Source organism: Emys orbicularis, chromosome 2 (genome assembly GCF_028017835.1).
Source record: "Emys orbicularis isolate rEmyOrb1 chromosome 2, rEmyOrb1.hap1, whole genome shotgun sequence".
NCBI classification, from domain to species: domain Eukaryota; kingdom Metazoa; phylum Chordata; order Testudines; family Emydidae; genus Emys; species Emys orbicularis.
The window spans coordinates 288434529-288456337 of record NC_088684.1 but is presented as its reverse complement, the minus strand read 5'-3'; the positions used below and the strand labels follow the sequence as shown (position 1 = coordinate 288456337).

At 38.7% G+C, this 21809-nt stretch overlaps 1 protein-coding gene across 1 annotated transcript in view; it reads right to left on the bottom strand.

The window, feature by feature from the left end:
• Positions 1 to 21809, bottom strand: part of MINDY4 (MINDY lysine 48 deubiquitinase 4) — a 91065-nt gene that overhangs the window by 10851 nt on the left and 58405 nt on the right. The window contains exons 14-16 of the mRNA XM_065399836.1: positions 14006 to 14069; positions 10911 to 11072; positions 216 to 396 (exon numbers count right to left, since the gene is read on the bottom strand). Coding sequence (XP_065255908.1) covers positions 216 to 396; positions 10911 to 11072; positions 14006 to 14069 — 407 coding nt within the window. The remainder of the gene's footprint in view (positions 1 to 215; positions 397 to 10910; positions 11073 to 14005; positions 14070 to 21809) is intronic.

The window sequence follows — 21809 nt, the reverse complement described above, 5'->3', positions numbered from 1 at the left end:
GTGCATTTAAACCTTTTAGGGCCCTTAACCTCAAAATTATCATGATGCGAACCACTATTTATTGTAACTAAAGCTAGGCAATGAGCACCAAACCTCTAATAGTCTGATACCATCAACAGCTGGCTAGATTTGGGTTATCTTATCAGGACTCTTCTTTCAGGTGTGATGCTGCTACTGTCACTGCGGAGGAAATGCAAAGGTTCTCCTACACATACCAACTGTTAACCGTATTTCCTCTTCCTGGTTGGCCAGGCCATCATAGTAATAGAGATCAAATCTCCGTTCCGTTTTCCAGTCACCTAGTAAGTCCTTTCTCAAGCAAAAAAGCACACTGAAATGGCTTTCACTGCACACGACCCAAATTGGGTACCTCGGGGTCTTCAAATAGCAGCCAACCTGGACGAAAGAGAGAGAGCATGAAAAACAAAACAGTTGATGGTGTACAATAATAGAAATAACAATAATTTTCACTTATGTATCACTTTCAACAAACATTAATTAATTAAGGCTCATAGTACACCACTAAAGCTGGTACAGGTTATTTCCCCTATTTTTACAATTAGGCCCAGTAACTCGCCCAAGGTTACACACAAGGTTACACAAGTTTTTCACTGCAACAAAGGTGTGTTCTTAGGTTGGGTTAATTAACAGGGGTTAAATTAGCAGCGAAGACACTGCAACTTGGCCATTAACTTAGCATAGCAGCTTGAGTTAAAGCCTATAGAGGAACCTGAGGTTAAACTCAAGTTACTAACCTAAGTTAAAAGCCGATTTACTGTATCTTCACTGCTATTGTAACCTGAGTTAGCTAACTGCAGTTAAGAACACCTCTTTTTCACAGAGGGTGAAACCCTGGCCTGATTGAAGTCAGTGGCAGAACTCCCATTGGCTTCAATGGGCCCAGGATTCCATCCCTGGAATTCAGAAGCAAGGAGAACCCAGTTACCTGCAGTAGCTACTAAACCACACTGAAAAGAGTAGAGTAATACGATGATGATGATTTAGTTATTCCTAGGTGCTGTACAGACATATTGGAAGACAAAATCCCTGCTCTGAAGAGTTTACAATCGAATACAATCCCCTCATATCGACACATTTTTCATTGGCATCTCAAATTCAGGGGGTTGGGTTGGGCTTGGTTTTGAATGAGTAGAATAAAACAATACAATCTTTTGACGTTGAAAAACCTTTTCCATTACTACTAAAACGGAAAGAATCTCAGATGGAGTCAAATCAACGCATTAGTATTGGCCGCCTTTGATAAACCTCAGTTCTTTTTTTTAAACCTTCAATTGCAAGGGCCTTATCATGCTCTCAAGTCACATTTGCAACTCCTGCTGACCTCATATGGAAGGTCCACCCACAGACTAAAGATACAATACAGCCCTAAGCATTCTTCATGGAAAAAACACATGAAGTGTAACTTACTAGAATGGCCATTATTTTTAAATCTTCCAACAGTTTGAAATATAAGTAAATACAGTATTATTGATGGTTTTTGAATAATCACCTAACTTATCATCTAATCTATCTATCTATCGTAGGGTTTTATCCTGCTGCCCACCACTGTAGAATCTGACCACCTTCCACGTAAAATCGATAGCAATAGCAAAGTCCCTATTGGACTTCATAGTGTCTCTGACACTTCTTCCTTTTTGGGGTAAAAACTCTTCTTGGGGTGCATGTTTTTTATATATGTATATTTTATATATGTCTATATAATATAGATATGTATATTGCACAAATCTATATATATTTCTGGTGTTTACAACATACTGATATGTAAATTATTTAGGCCATGCTCCTATATCCACTGATGTCAATAAGAGATTTATTCTAGATTTTCTTTTCCTGCCTTAATCTGTTCCATGATAAAAACAACGAGGAGTACTTGTGGCACCATAGAGCCTAACAAATTTATTTGGGCATAAGCTTTCGTGGGCTAAAACCCACTTCAGTACCATCCCCTTCCCTCCCCAAGTCCTGTGTTGCCCTTTTACGATGACACCCTCCTGAAATCAGTGCAATGTCCAGAAGTATTGGTTCACAGGGAGCAGCAGCAGATGTGTTCACTTACTGGGACCAGTCTATCATGCAGTACATTTTACAGCAGGGAGCAAGTTCAGGATTTCAGCCCCTCTACTAACAGGTAAATGGATAAATATAGTAGCTGGATTGTTTAATGCACCAGGAACACCTTTCTTTTTTCTTCCTGTTGGGATTTAAGTTTTCAGCTATAAAAGATATTTAGTTATTTGCTATATTCCTGTAATTGAAATATGGCATCTGAACACAAAGCAGCTTTGTTTTCCCCATGGAACTGCTGACTGTTTTATCTTCCAGAAATTGTTTAGGGAAACTAAAGACAAAAATAAAGCTTCTATGTTAACAGGATAGCTTTTATTATGATTATAATTATTTCCATTGAGGTGGTGCCTAGAGAACCCAACTCTATTGTGTTAGGTGCTGTACAAACATTAACTTTAGAACTGCTTAACGTTAGAATGGTATGTCTGATTTTCATAGATCCAGTATTCTTCTTTCCTTCATATTATTTTTCCTTTTTTAATATTGTGAATTTTATCTTGATGACAGCTGCACTGATAACCACAGAAATTGAAGCCTTTCGTTTAGCCACACTTTTTATGCCACTTCTATTCTCTGCAAAACTGCTGTCATTGGTTCAAGGTATTGGACAATGACTCTACAAAGAGACGTAAGGTCAATTGTCATCCTCCAACACAGAACTACTTGTTCTGAGGGTCAGTAACTTTCAAAAGAAGTTTGGACATTTATATGGATAATGAGAATATCCACAGTTACATTAGGGTGAATACAAATATATAAAAAGGCTCTAAATCCTCATCCACTAACTAAAAAGAAACCTTCCCTTTGGGCTGGTGTTCCATAATAATTGTCCACTATGTGGCTTCTTGCAACTTTCCCTAAAGCTTCTGGTGTTGGCCACTGTCAGAGAAAGGATTTTGGACTAGGTGGACGCTGCTCTAGATCTGATCTGATAAGTCCTTTATTCCTGAGTTCCTGGGACTGAATAAAGATGTCAGGAGAGGGTTCTAGCAGGTCTATTTGCTACTGTGGACATTATGGTATATATTGCATATATAATACTGCTTCCAATTCTCAGGCACATTGCCTATAGACACCAATGTGAGCTAATAAGAAAAAATAAAGCATATGCTGTGTAGCCCATTCTATTACAAAAATCTAAACAAAATTCTCAGCATTGTGGATTACGCAATTTTGTTAATAAGATATATATTTTGCATCTGAAATGTTATATAAACACAAAATCAAGCATCTTCCTGAAGCAGAGTTCCTTGGGATGTTAGGTAACAATTCTCTAGATCAGTAAGTAACTGTTCCCTGACTCATTACTTTGTTAATGTCTACATAACACATCCTTTTATTCAATAGTTTGGAGAGGGAGGGGTTGTAAATTCTTGGCTCAAAAGTACAGAAGAAATTTTGCAAAGTTAAAAGCTAAAAAAATAGATCATCATAAAAGGGATAACAATAAGAGAAGTACATAGATCCAAGATTTCAAAAGATTTCAAATGAGAGGGAAATTGATGAAAAGATTTCACTTTACAAAGACGCTTATATTAGTATTCATGTAAATCAAAGACAAATGTGAATAGTCAGTGACTTCCTTGTAACAATGCTGTCATCCCATAAATGGCTGCTAAAATAACGCCCAAAAGGCTTCAAACAATATGTGCTGATGTGAGATTAAGGAAATAGAAAAAGGTTTCCAACCAAGGTTCCACTCTAGTTCTTATTCATTCGAACAGTCCCACTGAAGTCAATAGGGCTGCTCATGTGAGTAAGGCCTGCAGAATCAAAGAATCATAGACTTTAAGGTCAGAAGGGACCATTATGATCATCTAGTCTGACCTCCTGCACAACACAGGCCACAGAATCTCACCCACCCACTCCTGTATCAAACCTGTGTCTGAGCCATTGAAGTCCTCAAATCGTGGTTTAAAGACTTCAAGATGCAGAGAATCTTCCAGCAAGTGACCCGTGCCCCACACTGCAGCCTCAGATACGTATATTGCACAAAGAACTAAAAGCACATACTGCATTAACATAATACGTGTTCCACTAGTGTTTAAAACATTGCATGCCAAATCCTCAGCTATTGTAAACAACAGAGCTACACCAATTACACTAGAGGAAGAGTTGGTCTTAACTATATCATAAAATAGTGTTGTTAGTTGGACTTATAATCAAGGGTTTCAATGAAACAAATACTATCAGCTCTCCCCAAGATTTGAGACCAGAGACCAATAACACAGTGAGAAGGGGAATATAGACTAATGGGGGAATGTTCACAAGTGCTCATTTGCTGGCCTAACTTGCTTCTGTTGAAGTCAATGGTCAAACTTCAAATTTAGGCCAACATCGAGGGCTTTTGAAAATCCCACCCTGGATACTATTTCTGATGTAGTCACCTTCAAGATAATGGCAGTCAAATACCCCAAGTTTTCTGCAAGAGGAGATGAATTCTGTGCCCATGCCTCTTGCTGGCCAAAGAAGCCAGTTGTTTGCCCCAGCCTCACCCACTAGCAAGAAGAGCTTGCATATTTTCCTGATGTCTCACACTCAGGAGACTCATTCATCTTTGTCTGCTGAAATCACACTGATGCACATGCAGAATTCAGAGTGTGTAAATAAAAACCCAAAGATTCCCTTCTCTCCTCTTGGGCTGCTGAAAATCTTTAGACAAGCCCTATTTACTCAGGCCATGTCTACATTTACCAGTAGATCGGCACTGCTGTGATTGATGCAGCGGTGTCAATTTAGCGGGTCTGCTAAGTCAATGGCAGAGCACTCTCCTGTCCAATCCGGTACTCCAGCTCCCTGCGAAGAGTAAGAAGTCGGTGGGAGAGCATCTCCCATGACACAGCGCAGTGTAGACACTGCAGTAAGTCAACCTAAGCTGTGTCAACTTCAGTTACGTTACTGACGCAGCATAACTTAGGTCAACTTACCACGGTAGTGTAAACCAACCCTAAGAGCTTGCAGAGAGATCTGGCTCTTGGACCTATTAGTGTTTAACAATTGTCATTTTTGTTATGGGCCAGCCATATGCTTTGTACTTTACAGGAGACAAGTATAAAGAGAGTCCTCTCTTAAGGAGCCTATATTCGTATCACAAATGAATACTATAATGCATCAGTTTTAAAATATTTCATCACTTTTGACAGATGCTTATTAATCTATTGCAGGCAAAAAGGTGTGTGGGGGGGAATATAGGGAGTTAGGTATCTTTTATACTGCATGTTTACAATCCTACAGAGACTTCCCTACCACTTTGCCCCTCCCTTACAAATCCCTTAAGTACTCTCATAAATTTCACTGAGGCAATTTTCATCTTTGGAAAATGTCAACCTTTCAGAAGAGAGCACCAGCAAAGAAAGACTCATTTCCAACTCTATGGGTGGTCTTTTTACACATCTGACTTAATTTCATACTTGCACAATGGCAAATTTAACTCTCCTCCCCAACACTTACTGTGGCAGGATCATTTCCAATGTATCTGCCACTGTGAAAGTTTCTGATCTGCACATATTTCACCATTCATATCTTATCCTCTTATAGCACAGGACAACTGCATTCTTGCTAAGTTTGCTTCAGAAGCAATAATATGAGGCAGAGGCTTTTCCCCCCCTGTTTTTGCTGCTTTAGTAAGTCACACAGCTTGAGCAGAAACCAAGCAATGTTCTCATCATTGCTTGTAATGTTTATAATTCAGATGGGAAGAGGATGCAACATCAGAAAAAACAAGGTGTCTGAATGGCCATGGCTGATGCTTTTTTAGTTCCATTTTATTTAGCACAGTTTTTAATTTTGATGCTTGCTGTGTTTTACATTATTTAAATTTGAATTGTATTTATTTATAATATCAACCCTGCCATTTCCTGCCTTATTTTTGTTTGCTCGGGTATGACTGTTACACTTTCAAGCTCCTCTCCTGCAAAGTCCCATCTTGCAAAAGTGAGTAGAGCTTGGCAAAAATAAATACATAAATAAAATCAGTTCACTGGCAATTCTGAAAAATTAAAAAAAAATAGTTTTGTTTTGGGCAAACCAAAAACGTGTTTTTTTTCTCAAAATTTCCAGTGAATCGAAAAATCAACAAAACTCTGTGTAGGAAAAAAAAGTTTTATTTTGACATTTCCAAAATATTTTGATTTTTTTCAGTTCAGTTGAAACTATTCAGTGAACTCAACATGAATTTGCAAATAGTTTTGGGTCAACAAAACTGCATTTTTCAGCAAATATATTATTAAAATTTCACCCAGCACCACTGTTGAAGTCAATAGGATTCTATGTGGCTGCAAAGGCCCAGCCTCACAGTTCACTGTCTGGGATCAAGGCAATAGTTTGCTAACTCATTAATGCCCCTTTTAAAAACTCGCCAATGCTACTGAACTTGCAATTATATTTTTTTCCATTTCTAGGATGGCATGGAGGGCAGATCAGTTGTGGCCATTAAACTGTAGCAGATTTCAAGCAGATTAAAGAAAACAAAATTCAATTCTGAATGTTTGGGAATATTGATAAATAGAAGAATAGCCCTGCCAGAAACAAAAAAGTTTTAAACAGAGATCTTTGAGATAAACTAGAAATAGAGTCATGAGTATAACAGAAGCAGTATGTGATTTATTAATATTATTATTTGTATTGTGGTAGCATCTAAGAGCCCTAGTCATGGACCCAGACCCCACTGTGCTAAGCGCTGGACAAACACAGAACAATATGGCATTGGATAGTTTTGATACAGAAGAAGAACTGTCTCGCATGATGAAATAGGAAACAGATGAAAAGGGGAAAAATAATGGAGAGGAATGGAAACAGATAGGGGTCCAATCCAAACCTCACTGAAATAAGTGACAGAACTCCCATTGACTGCAGTGGGTTTTGAACAAGGCCCTATATGCAGCCACAACATACAATTATGACCAATTATTATATCAGTGGTGCCTTACACAGGTCAGATTAAAGAGATCTATAGCAAATGAAGTGATGGCTGTGGGTCAAGAGCCTTGTGCAACTCGTGCTCGAAAAGGCATGCAGACATCATGGTGCCGAGTGAAGCGTGTCATCCAAGACAGACAGGTAATAATAATGAATTTCCACATCAGTTACAGACTTCACCAATCGTAATTTGCGAGTGGTAGGTCCAAGGGATGGTGATTGTAAGCTCTTTGGTTCTTTTCATTATGTGGGTGCACAGTGTTTAATTCAATGGGCCCCCACCCTGACTGGGGTCTTTAGGTGCTACTGCAACGTAAATAATACATGTAAAAATAACAGTGGTGGCTTTGAGAACAGGGGTTGGTAGAGCATTCTGTGTGCAAAAGCTTAACATTTCATTTTCAAGAAGCCAAGATTTACTCGCAGTGGTATCAGAGACAGTCCAATGTTACAGACATTTGGGCTATATTTGGCCAATCTCGTTCTGCTATATTTAAAAAAAAATAAAAAAAATAATGGAGATATCCTATCTCCTAGAACTGGAAGGGACCTTGAAAGGTCATCAAGTCCAGCCCGCTGCCTTCACTAGCAGGACCAAGTACTGATTTTGCCCCAGACCCCTAAGTGGCCCCCTCAAGGATTGAACTCACAACCCTGGGTTTAGCAAGCCAATGCTCAAACCACTGAGCTATCCCTCCCAGATATGCTTGCAAAATCTGTGAAAATCTCTAAAATCTAAGGCTTAATTAAAGAAATGCTGCAATCTTGTTTTGTCTTTTCTTAAACAAGTTAGAATCAGATCAATGCTAATATCCCAACAGTAATGACCAACGCTAGGAAAACAAATCCATGGATGAGATAGACGACAAAAAGTTTTCTGTAAGGAAACACATTTCATTTCTAAGCTAGAAAGGGATTTGAATAAACAAGGAGTCAAGAACAATTTTTTTTAAATGTTGGATACCTTAAGATGGAACACACATTTTTCTCCAAAATGGAGCTCACCAGTAATTTATAGAGATATTACAGTGCCTTTGCAGAATCCATACATGAAGCAGAATCTCTACTGCTTGCTCATTACCGAACAATAAAAAGCCAAACTGATGGATAATAAAGCTTGCCCACCAGTTCCCATTTTGCATGTTTTCATCAATTATTTCTTAGCTAAGATGGTTAGATATCGTTTCCCCTTGGATGAGTTGCTTCTAATACATCTAAGTGTGAGAGGTGCCTTGCGAAACAGACAAATTTCCTAGCTGCAAAAGGTTATGGGAAGAGTGTTGCACAGGGCGGATAAACAGACGAAGTACCAGAAGACAGAGAATGTGCAGTAAATTTGTGAGTTAATATAAAGCAGATCTTGTTAGTGCACAGAGTGTGCTGGTTGCGTCAAAGGGGTTGAAGCTAATATTTCCCATCAGTGGCATTTTAATGAATAAGTTGAGTTAACAGATAACTGTCATTGTCCCAGTTTTCTAAATCAAGAAATGTAGGTAGCAGAGTTTAGTAACATGCCCATTTCCACCACAGCGGGAACCATTGGCAGAGCCAAGATTAGTTCTTGGTTCTGAGTCCTCCTCTCAGATCACTCACTTAACTGATTAGGAAAGAGTGGGAAAATGAGGAGCTAAGATGATCAAGTAGCTATGGGGAAAGGCAGTGAGGGTTAAAGACATGATAGTGTCTGGATCACTGCAGCGAGAATAACATTGAGTTTTTAATGGCGTGCACTGTATTCAACTAAAGAGTAGCTCTATTGCTTTAGACTTTTTAAGATAGACTTCACAAAACACTAGAAAATGGGCACAATCCTACACTTGGGAGATTGACTGGATATGACCTCAAAGTACTTTTCCATCCCTAAGTTCTCATTCTGTGATTCACTATAAGTCACATACATGAGCCTCTAACTGTTGAAAAAATTACTGTTCTTTTCCATTTCTGGTTCCAGTTACCATTCTCATTGCCACACTGTAATTTCATGCAGAACCTATTTACTGAAATGCTGCTAAGAAGGAAACAGTCAATTCTAAAGTCTTAGAGCCCAATTCTGTTCTCAGTTACACCAAAGTAAATACAGTGTAACCTCACTGACTTTCCTGGTGCTACTCTAGATTCACATTGGTGTAACTGAGAGTAGAATTTGGCCCTTAATTCTGAAACCAGGACAATGAGTTCCAGGCCTGGTGACATAAGTCCACTGGAATCCGATTTTTGTTACATTCCCTCTGGCATGTATTGCAGTGTACTCTAAGAACTCAAATGTACAGCAGTGACAGATGTTCTGAATAAAACGTAATAAAGTTTGCATCAGATGCCTGAACTAGTGTAGACAAAAAAAATGAAATTATGTCTACTGGGGTTTCTGCAACTGAGTAAGAATAATTGACTTGGAAAATATATTGCTGATCATGCTTCTAATTCCCAAGCAACTGCAAATTAATAGAAGGCGCCACATTCCGTAAGTGTAGTATCTGGAGAATAAGTTGAAGGTGTTTGGTTTTCAGATGTTTTGGGATTTGGTAACGTAGAATTTTTGGAGGGAGTGGAGAAGTAGGTGAGTTATAAGCTATACTAACCTCACTTAATGTTGTGCTACAAAACATATAACATATCTTTCACACTGGAGCATGGAAAACATCTGTAAGAGGTGCTATTCTTTTTGAGGTTCAAGCCAAGGAAGTGATACATTCCTTATAATAATACTAAGGAAGGACTAGAAGCATGAACCAGATGCAGCAAATGTTTTCCTTGCTTTGTTTTGATCAGCATTCATCAAATTTGGACATTAATACCATGTTGGGATATTTTCTTGACTATATTGTTTTAGTCCTGAATACTGTAGTACTCTTTTTCCATTACAACTATGAAACACTAGAATTTATCAGTGTTAAGAAAATCCCACTAACTTCAGCCATATGGGAAACATTTGAAGTCAGGATTTGTTTTCAGATACATTTATTTGCATTCGATCAGTTAAAACAAATTATTAGCTTATTGCTTGATGGATGTCTTTTCATAGATTCCTAAATTGAAAAGGCCAGAGGGAACATTGTGATCATCAAGTCTGATCCCCTGTATAACACAGGCCAGAGAATTTCAAACACTATTCCAGAGTCAAGCCCAATAACTTCTGGCTGTGAGAGAACATAACTTTTAAAAAGACACACAGTCACGATTTAATGACTTCAAGTGATGGATAATCCACTACACCTGTACATAAATTGTTCCAACAGTTAATTACTCTTACTGTTTTTTTGAAATTTCCATCTAATTTTGCATTTTCATTCTAAATGTAACTAAAATATTATTTTCAAAATTAAATGTTGAAACATGTCCCTTTATGTTGCCAGGTATTATCATTGTCTTTTATTAGTCTAGCAAAATGAGGACTGAGATGGGATTTGATTCCTCTCTACAAATACATTAGGGAGGTAAACACAAGGGAGGGAAAGAGCTATTTAAGATCAACAACAGAGTTGGCACAAGAACAAAGCAGCATAGACTGGTCATGAATATATTTGGGATGAAGGTTAGAAGAAGGTTTCTAACCATTAATGGAGTTGGGTTCTGACACAGACTCCCAGTAGGAGAAGTGGGGACAAACAACCTAAGCTTGATAAGTTCATATATGTGATTATATGATGGGGCTGCTTGTAACAGCAGGGAACTGGACTCAGTGAACCAGGAGGTCCCTTCCAGTCCTATGTCCCTGTTATTATTAGTGGTAGTAGCAGAATTGTATGGTGGCATCACCTAGCGGATTCATCCAGGACGGCTCCCAAATGTCCAATCACACAGTAAGTGAAATATAATGTTTTACTGCAAGTGTTCAGTCCATGTCAAGTTTCAGATTTGTAAATTCCTTCCTTTTTTAACTAAACTCAAAAGCAAATGGTACATACCTGGCAAACATCATAGTGCTCAAAAAGAGACAGCACGCCGATATCACTGCGGTTAGTGATTCCTTTCAAAACTGTGATATTTCCATTTCCAGAGTCCAGCTCTATTACATCATTGAACACGTTGGACACAGCCTTACCAGTCAGCAGCAAGTTCACAAGTTCCTGTTTACAATATAAAAAAAAGTCATCAACTATACATCTCGCCAGCTCACTAAGAATCAACACAACACATTATGGTAGGTCAGCATCGTTAAGGCTGCACCACAGCTTTTATTTAAGTGGGGAGTTAACCTTATCTGGAATAAAGGCGTCAGCTAAGCAGTGGACTTTTCAAAGGATGTGCTTCAGGAGTCCGACCCCAAAGTGCAATGAAGAAACATCAACTGGATTTAAAAGGCCAGTGAGATTAGGGCAGGGAAGCCAGTTTACATCCAATACAACCTTACATCCAATACCATTCTCAACCTTCCTTGGTTGGCACCCCCTTATTTTAAGTCAATCATTTCACTAGCCCTGACATGTACTGTAAAAGTAAGAGTAAAAAATGTATCAGCATTAATGCTAAGCCTATGTAATTGAAATAAAATTGAAATTAATGGAGATATCCCATCTCCTAGAACTGGAAGGGACCTTGAAAGGTCATCGAGTCCAGCCCCCTGCCTTCACTAGCAGGACCAAGTACTGATTTTGCCCCAGATCCCCAAGTGGCCCCCTCAAGGATTGAACTCACAAGCCTGGGTTTAGCAGGCCAATGCTCAAACCACTGAGCTATCCCTCCCCCCGATGTGCACATGTTTTTTGAGAGGCTGACATACTTGTAATCGATGTGCACATGTTTTTTGAGAGGCTGACATACTTGAGCTTGAAGGGGGAGCGGGTGCAGGGAGTGGAGGAGCGTGGTTTTCTTTGCTTTAGATTGTAATAAAATTTTCGCTGACTTATGACACCCCCACCCCCAATTGACTTTCATTACCCAGCCCCTCGAGGGGCTGCAACCCACTGGTTGAGAAACATTGCAATACCAGAAGACATTATCAAGATATGGTCAACTAGGAGTTGAGTAAACAAGTATTTTATAGTATCTTCCTGATATTTCTGCATGTGTATGGGCATATTTTTTCTATCTGATCTGATTTGCCAAAAGGTTTACTAACGTTTGAGAACCTGGACTCACTCAGAGATGGATTTACCTTCATGGAGGCAGGGAGATGCAGTATCTATCTATATGGCTCGTATCACTGCTGCCTTTGAAAGCCAGTGTGAACCCCAGGCCTCTCACTGCAATGGTATTACCATTGAAGATCATGTTGGAGAACACTGCAAGGAGGTGGATCCACTCTGGAAGGACAGCTTTAAAATACAGTAAGGGCCTCAGAAAAGGACTTGAGCCATTAGGGGTTTGACCTGAGCTGTGCTTTGATGGTTTGGACTTCTTGGAACCTGAATCCCAAAGCACATCTCAAAGGGCGAAATGCCATGTGTATCTAAACCAAAGAACATGTTCCTCCCATGCCCTGTGAATTGAAACAGCCAACATTCATAAAGTCATTGGGTGGCTATCCCTGGAGAAAAGTTAATCAATTCACACTGAAATTCAAATTCAGTCGGGGTAGATGCCTAACATTTTTTTCATAAAGAAAGGCCAAGAAACGAGTGTTATATGGATGTGTTCATTTTCTAATGAAAGAGATGAGAACAAATGTGCCTGAACAAAACATCCTTCCATGCTTTAACAATGTATTAAATTCACCCAGTAAAACTCCAAAACACCCTTCTCTGCCACTTACTTACAATAATCAGTGGTGGGCTTAGTCAGATGCCACCTGTGCCACCCATTACGGCCTACCCACTACATCTGCCAGTCTGCTCATTTTGTTCCCTCTAATATTACTGTTGGCCACTCCTTGGAGTCAGAGTGGGGGGGTGTATAAAGCCTATGGAACTGAGTGGGACACCACACACATCTCACTTTGGATAAGACCTCCACAAAACACGCTGACGCTAATGGCACATGGCAACATACAGAAGCGGATTATGCCACAGAAAGGTATTGGCTGAGCATTAACACACAACATTGTGAGGGTCCACAGAGAAAAAACAAAATATGAAGAGAATTTTGAGGAAAACAGATTCAAGTTGCCATAGCTCGAAGGCAGAAAGAATTAAGCTATTGCCAGTTTAGACTGGATTTATGATAGCAATAATACATTTACATATTTATAGCCAGCTTTTATCCCGAAGGAGCCCAGGAGCTTTATAGACTTGCACTGATGTACAAACTACATAAAGGGAGCTCTTAGTCCACCAGGGAAGTGCAGCCCCCTCTTACAAGAAGCACTGCAGATGTTTAACAGCACACAGCAACACTGCACAACAGGTTTGGGAAAGGAAGTGAATGATGCCTTTTTCCTGCAGGGCGAATTTAGGTACTGTAGACAGAATGTTTTGAGTTTAAGTTTGACCATGGCCATAAGATTACAACTACTTCTTTTATGAGGACATGCCAATTTAATGATTACAAATTTTCAGGACCTCAATTTTATTTCTCATTGGGAGACAGGAACTCCACCAGCCCGGCAGCATTAGTTCGATACTAACTCGGAAGGAAGAACTCTAACTTCTGAGCAACAAACACTGCTTCCTGCATCATTGATGCTTACATGGCAACTCAGTGGTATTTGTTAGGTTCCCCCCCGCCCCCAAGAACCCAGCAAGCGAGCATTAAATGGGGATGGAAGAAAGCTGCACCAGAAACCCAATCAAAAGCCCACTGACTATATCAGGCTTTTGATTAGGTCCCAACTGAGCTTGCAAAAATAAAAAATTAGAAAAACAAAGCAAAATTAGAAAAATAGCAAATAATAAAAAATGTTGTTTCAGACAGCTAAGGAGAAGATTCAGAAAGCAAGAGACTCTCAGAACAAAGAAGAGAAAACAAAAGTCTTATAAAAGAAAAAAGGAGGAAGACATTTGACAAAGGGAAAAACACACGAGGAACGTGAAATCAAGTGTTGTTTCTTCATGGAGTATAGTTCATATTATGTTGGCTTTCTGCATGTGCTGTCTTTTAACACTCACCCACCTCCCCTACTTACTTGTGTGCAGTATCCGTGGGTGCCAATCAGTCGGTTTGTGAGCACATCAAAATCATTGCGCACCCTGAAAAAGGTTTGGGAAGATTTAATCATAATTTCACAGGATTTAACATTTCTAAGGTTTGGAAAGTTGCAAACATGGCTCAATTTTTGGATTTTTTGGGGTACATTTCTCTATGAAAAAATATGCTTGTTTATGTAGTTACCTAAAGCCTGCTGAAGACATAGCAGATATAAGTTGATTTACAAGAAATTAGCAATTAAGTGGCAAACTGTAGCAGTAAAGAGAAAGGGACGCTGTTTTCAACAATAGTTGAAGCTACAAAACGCACAGCTACTGAGTGTTTTGCTTAAATGAATATTGAGCAAAAAAAGAGTGTTAGAAGAAGATATGCAAGTATTCTTCATATATATTAATTACTTCCAAGGATGATTGTTTTAGGAACATACTTGATTTTGTATTTTATGTAATGTTTCAGATATGAAATATAGATATTACTAACAAAGGTGCATCCACCAGGTTAGTCTGTCTTTGATCTCTAGGGAAATTTCTCATTGCTATCAACGGGATTTGTCCATTAACTGCAGACAATTCTGTATATGCACTGTACACAGTAGAATCCACCATACACAACATGGAAGAACAATGTGCAAATTTAAAACCCCATTCTGAGATCCTTTATTCTTAGAAACATCAGAATCATCATAGTGCTTCGTGCCACTGGTCCAGCTACTCCAATACTCTAGATTCAATACAATACTAGATTCAAGAAACATCCTAGTAGACAATTATGGAATACCCTCCACAAAGAGGAAGTTTTTTTCCTAAATCCCATCAGTTAGTGGTTGGTTTATGCCCTGAGACATGAGGGTTTATATCCCTTATATTTTTTATTCTATCTAATGTAATTGTGAATATTCTTATTATACATATAAATGTCTGATCCTTTTCTGAACCCAGTCAAACAACTGGACCCTATGACAATTTTATGGCAATAAATTCCACTGATTATGTGCTGCCTTAAAAAGTATTTCTTCTTTCAGTTTTAATTGTGCTGATTTCAATTACATTGGTTCCCCTTATTCTTGTATTAGTAAAAAGGTAAAGGGATTATCTGACTTTCTCTATATATTTCATTGTTTTATATACCTGTTGCATGTTCCCTCTTATTTGTCTCCTGTTGCATGTTCCCTCTTATTTGTCTCCTCTCTAAACTGAACAATCCTAATCTTTTCACTCTCTCCTGATATGTAAGTCTTTCCATGCATCTAGCAATTTTTGTTGCCTGTCTTTGGACCCCTTAAATTTCAGTTTTAAAAAAATATATAGTGGTATAATATATCTGTGATAATGGAACAGATATTATGGTTGACTTGGTGTGGTTAAAATAGGATTAAACCTAACATTTCATCCAAAACTTGAACTTAACACATATTTTCAGTTCAAAAATTTGGTTCCAAGAATAAAAAAGTTGGGGCATCTCTGCAGTTCCTGGTTATGTCCCAAATATTGCAGAGATATGTCTCTTGTGGTATTACTTGTAGTGCCAAAAGCAGGATGTACTGTAAATCTTCTAAGATTTCCAGCCTGCTTTCAGGACTGAAGAGGTCCTTAGAATCACTATATCTGAACTGAACCTGTTGAGGTTCACCCGTGCACTACTTCATGTGCCATACTAGCCATACTAAGTACTCATGTGCCATACTAAGTGCCATACTAGCTAATGTTACTAGTACTGAATCAAAAGGGCTAAGAAGAATCCATGAACACTGTGTATGTGGTGTGGAAAAGTCTTGTATAAAGAGATTACAACCTTTCAAGGCACGGATGGAACGATAATAATCTTTGGACTTTGGCCACTCAGTTTTAGAAACAGTTGCATCTTGAAAATGACATAGCCTTGTTCGAAATGAGCGGACTATACAATATACGTCAGTTAGGGGCGATGGGACATACAAGCAGGACAATGGAAGGAAGTTCTAATTGCTTCTGTAGGTGCAAACAATATGGGACTTTAGAGGTGTATCTCAGATTTTCAAGAAGAAACACATCTGCATTTCAAATCATTTCTGCTAGGGAGGAAACAACCACCAAACATATAGCTATAAGATTTACAACGATTATTAATCATACTGTCACTACAATTCCCCATTCCCAAGAAGTTAGCATGCGAGCCAGAGTGTTTATTTACAGTACAATAAGAGGTGTAGTATTTGACAGGCCTAGCACACTTTAGGCACTTTATAGACAGCAAATAAATACAGGTAATGACATTGCATTGTATATTTTTGTCAGCTTGCAATGCAGTACGTTGAAGACATGCAGCTTGTGAAAGGGCCATTAATTTTGATGTCCTGGTAATAAATTGTCTAAAGAACCTTAATAAATAAATTATTGTTATTAATGATACCATTTCAATAGCATTTTCCATCTGTAAGTCCTGGTCCACACTGCCGCCTAAATCGATGTAAGTTACGTCACTCAGGGGTGTGAAAAAATCACCACCCTGAGCGACGTAGCTTATCTTGACCTAACATGGTGTCTACACCGTGCTATGTTGATGGAAGATGCTCTCCCGCCAATTTAGCTTCCACTTCTCGGGGAGGTGGAGTACTGAAGTCAATGGGAGAGCGCTCTCCCATCGACTTATCGCGTCTTCACCAGACCTGCTAAATCGATGCCACTGAATCAATCACAGCAGCGCCAATTTAGCAGGCCAGTGTAGACAAGCCCTACGTCTTAAAGCATTCTACAGGGTGAGTATCATTATCCTTAAATTAAAGATGGGGAAGCTGAGGGACTAAGAATTTTGTCCAATGATACACAGTGCATCAGTGGTTCAGCTGGGTATAAAATCCAAGTCTCCTGGCTCTATTCCCTAGGTCAGGAGGGTCTCAAGTCAATGAAAAGATGCTGCTCAAGTACAAGGCCATTAAAAAGGGGGGATTGCCTCCTTTCATTACCCTATAGGGCTCTTGTGCATCTTCATGGTGTGACATTATCAGTATTTTCCTCTGTTACAATAGGGTGGAAGTATTACTGTAGAGTGGGAGAAAATATTTTGATTGGAGGCTGAAAACACAAAATCAAGGTAGATATGGGGTTTGGATCATAAGCAATAGTCTGTAAAGAAAATGGTCCAGTTAGACACCAAGGTTCTGATTCAGGAAAGCGCTTAAGCACGTGCTTAAAGTTAAGTTCATTCTTAAGTGCTGCCCTGAATGGTGACCTATTTGCATAAAGCCATAATGATAGCTTTGGGCTTCCAGATTGTTCTCAAAGGTCTTACAGATGAACTATCATTACTAGATGTATTTTCTATTTTCAGCTTGCACTGTATTTACGGAAACACATTTGCTCCATTTGGAACCCAAATGCTGATGTTAAAACTCCACTCCTTATGCCCAATTATTTGTAGCCATCTCTATCATCACATATTATTCTTTTAAAACATTTTTTTGCGATGGTAAGTTCCCAGTGTAATTCTTTTGCTTTGTATCAGTTAGAGAAATCCCTTCATGACAAAAATACCTCAGTGGAGCCCTTTTATAGTTATAAAAAAATCCAGTGGCCTGTATGCACTTTTCTGATACTTTCCAACACTGTCTCAGAAGGCTGTTGTTAGAGGCAGGACTGGTTAAAATACACATTACAGAATGATATCATCATTACATATAATTAATCTAATTTTGCCTGGGCTCAACTGTATTATTATATATTAACCTTGAGTCCTGTTGGAATTATAAGCATTACCGTGCCATGAATCTCAAAGAGCTATACAGACTCTATGGGTAAGAGCCTCAGCTGATATAAATTCTCATTGCTCCATTGACAATACTTCTTTGAAATCAATGGAGCTAATACAATTTACATCAGCTTACCATCTGCCCCAAAACTTAATTGTATCTATTCATCTACTTCTATCCATCCCTCCTATTAAACCCACCAGTACGTTGCAGCCACTCTTGATATAGAAAATACAAACAAATCACACAAGAGTTTAGGAAAAGTAAAGAAAAAAAAAACATATTTAACTGAAACTGTAGTGGGAATGGGGATTTCTAGTGAGATGTATCCAGGTTCTATCCAGTTTTTAAGAATGCACACATACAAGTTCAAAAAATGTAAAGAAACAAAAATACTTGAATCCTGGATACTACGGTTTGAAATACTTAATCAGATGGACATCAGATGAGTTACACTCATGTTAAAAAAACAATGCTCCATAACGGTTTATGTTCTCAATCTGTTGATTGCAAGAACCTGCAAGCTCAAAGGAAAATCCATGCCCTGTCTTTAATGGAAAACAGCTGAGAATTGCACACTAAATCCAAAAACCAGGCATACATTTACTACTGGGGAAAATGCTGACATAGCAAAACAAGCATAAAACTGTTCATTATTTAGCTTAGATTTTCCTTCTGTTAGCTATAAAAAATAAACTTGTGTGTTTAAATTAGTGCTGGTTCCGTAATCCTGTGGTAAAGCTGTAGTAGTAAACTGATGACATCACACCCATTTTCACGGCAACACTGTTACATTAACAAACACACAATTAGGAGTCCACTACAGAAATAGAATTTGAGCTAAGAAGGAGAAAAACTCCTCTTTGAATGTAAAGATCTCAAATAATTATAAAGGAGCTATGAGGAATGACAGGACGGATGAATGGCTTTTTGTATTAATGGTCTATTTTGTTTCACATTTGCACAGTATGAAAGTCCTTTTACAAAGGTAACAGATGTTTTAAAAAGGGCAGAAAAAACCTATGTTTAAAAACTGTGAAGGTTATGATGCGACTCAATAAAAGCAAGGACACAGTGTTGTTCTTAACTCACCGTTTTTTCTTGTTTGGGCCCTGGCTCAGCAAATACGTGTTTAACTTTAAGCATGTGAGTAGTTCCATTACAAGACAGTCAGGTTTTTATACAGTATATAATGTATTCTGATTTAATTCAACTTACTCCATGTAGGTACTGATTCAGATCCAGGCAGGTTCAACTCAGGCCTTCATTTTTCCAAAGTATATTGATAGTTTTCTGTATTTACCATGTCAAGTTCTTCTGTATCAAAGCCTGACACAGTAAACAAAGATACTAAACCAAGACCGACCTATTTGTCCACATTGATGTTGATACTTAAGCTTAGCAAATATAACTGATCAAAGCTTGAAGGGAGGGAAAATCAGCTGAAACTCTGGTAAATTTGAGAGCGTTTTCGACTCTGTTCTGTTTCATAAAAGCCCAAGGTTTCATTTTCAACATATTCTGAGTTAGTTGTTGTTTCCTTGTTCTTTTTTTTTTTTTAATGGAACTTGTTGCTTTTGAAATTGAAAAAAGTTGGGTTTGAATTTTTCGGATTTGACTGGGACGTGGGGGGAATTCCATTTACAGTTACAGGGGAGCAGTAACTAGAATTCTAGAGGGGTGACTGCATTTCAGTGAGGCTCTGCATATGGATTTTGCAAATAGTTTCAAGACCCTGAGGGATGAAAGGTGCCATGGAAATGCAAAGCATCTGCTTTCCATAACCAAAGAGAAACTGCTCTGAGACTGTCATCATCTAGACACAACAGTTAAAGGCAGCCTCAGCACTTGATTTTAAGTTGTGTTTGCTATACATTTTCTCCCAACCTTAGCAGAACTAGAGCAGTTGGTGTGTTAGTTTCTATCTTTTTGCTGTGCTTTCTCTTTACAGTACTTTTTAAAGGAGAAAAATTCTTCATAGAAGCACATGGAAGATGACCCCACAGAACAATGCGTCATTTTGAAGCTGATTTATGCCATGTAAATATGTATTTTTAGACAATCATATCCCTCTATCTAGCTCCGATGCTCATCAGTGTGGGACCCTTCACAGACTTTAGCTCAGGTTCACACTACTGTGATGGACGAAGCAGCATTGTGGGGTTTGGGTGGGGAACAATCTTTACCTGCACCAGAGTAGGAGCAGCCAAAATGTGACCCTCCCTTTATTTTCTCTAGTGGAAAATCATGACCTTCCCAGTTATTTTCTTGAATGGAATATCACGACATTTTCTCTAGTTGCTACTTCAGACTTGATCTCTGTCCCTGTTACTGAAGCTGAATTCTAGTTTAAACTTTTACTAATGTCTATTGAGTCACAAATCTATGTGGCACCTCTTGATTGCCCCTAGCTCCATGCTTTCTCATTGGTTTAAAACCACAAAATAGAGCTTAGACTGTGGAACGTGGGCATTTCAAATAGGTCCAATTTGCTTATTTTTGCACTGGAGGTAAATGACAGCTATTTCCCCCTCCTGCTCTCTCTGTTACGGCCGCAAGGAAATGGGCAGTAGATTACATGATGGCACAAGTTTTTATATAACAAAAATCTCAACTATTGTAAAGAACAAAATTGTCAAACACATAGATGAACATAATTTGTTGGGAAATAGTCAACATGGTTTTTGTAAAGGGAAATCATGCCTCACTAATCTACTAGAATTCTTTGAGGGGGTCAACAAACATGAGGACAAAGGAGATCCAGTGGATATAATGTATTTAGATTTTCAGAAAGCCTTTGACAAGGTCCCTCACCAAAGGCTCTTAAGCAAAATAAGCAGTCATGGGATAAGAGGGAAGGTTCGCTCATGGATCGGTAACTGGTTAAAAGATAGGAAACAAAGGGTAAGAATAAATGGTCAGTTTTCAGAATGGAGAGAGTTAAATAGTGGTGTCCCCCAGGGATCTGTACTGGGCCCAGTCCTATTTAACATATTCATAAACGATCTGGAAAAGGGGGTAAACAGTGAGGTGGCAAAATTTGCAGATGATATAAAACTACTCAAGATAGTTAAGTCCCAGGCAGACTGCGAAGAGCTACAAAAGGATTTCACAAAACTTGGTGATTGGGCAACAAAATGGCAGATGAAATTTAATGTTGATAAATGCAAAGTAATTCACATTGGAAAACATAATTCTAACTATACATATACAGTGATGGGGTCTAACTTAGCTGTTACCACTCAAGAAAGAGATCTTGGAGTCATTGTGGATAGTTCTCTGAAATCATCCACTCAATGTGCAGCGTCAGTCAAAAAAGCTAACAGAATGTTGGGAGTGATCAAGAAAGGGATAGATGATAAGACAGAAAATATCATATTGCCTTTATATAAATCCATGGTATGCCCACACCTTGAATACTGCATGCAGATGTGGTCGCCCCATCTCAAAAAAGATATATTTGAATTGGAAAAGGTTCAGAAAAGGGCAACAAATATGATTAGGGGTATAGAACAGCTTCCATATGAGGAGAGATTAATAAGATTGGGACTTTTCAGCTTGGAAAAGAGGCAACTAAGGGGGGATATGATAGAGGTCTATAAAATCATGAGTGGTATAGAGAAAGTAAATAAGGAAGTGTTATTTACTCCTTCTCATAATACAAGAACAAGGGGCCACCAAAATGAAATTAATAGGTAGCAGGCTTAAAACAAACACAAGAAAGTATTTTTTCACACAACGCACTGTCAACCTCTGGAACTCCTTGCCAGAGGGTGTTGTGAAGGCCAATACTATAACGGGGTTCAAAAGGGAGCTAAATAGATTCATGGAAGATAGGTCCATCAATGGGTATTAGCCAGGATGGGCAGGAATGGTGCCCCTAGCCTCTGTTTGCCAGAAGCTGGGATTGGGTGACAGGGCATGGATCACTTGATGATAACCTGTCTGTTTGTTCCCTTTGGGGCACCTGCCATTGGCCACTGTCAGAGGACAGGATACTGGGCTTGATGGACCTTTCGTCTGACCCAGTATGGCTGTTCTTATGTTCTTATGTTCA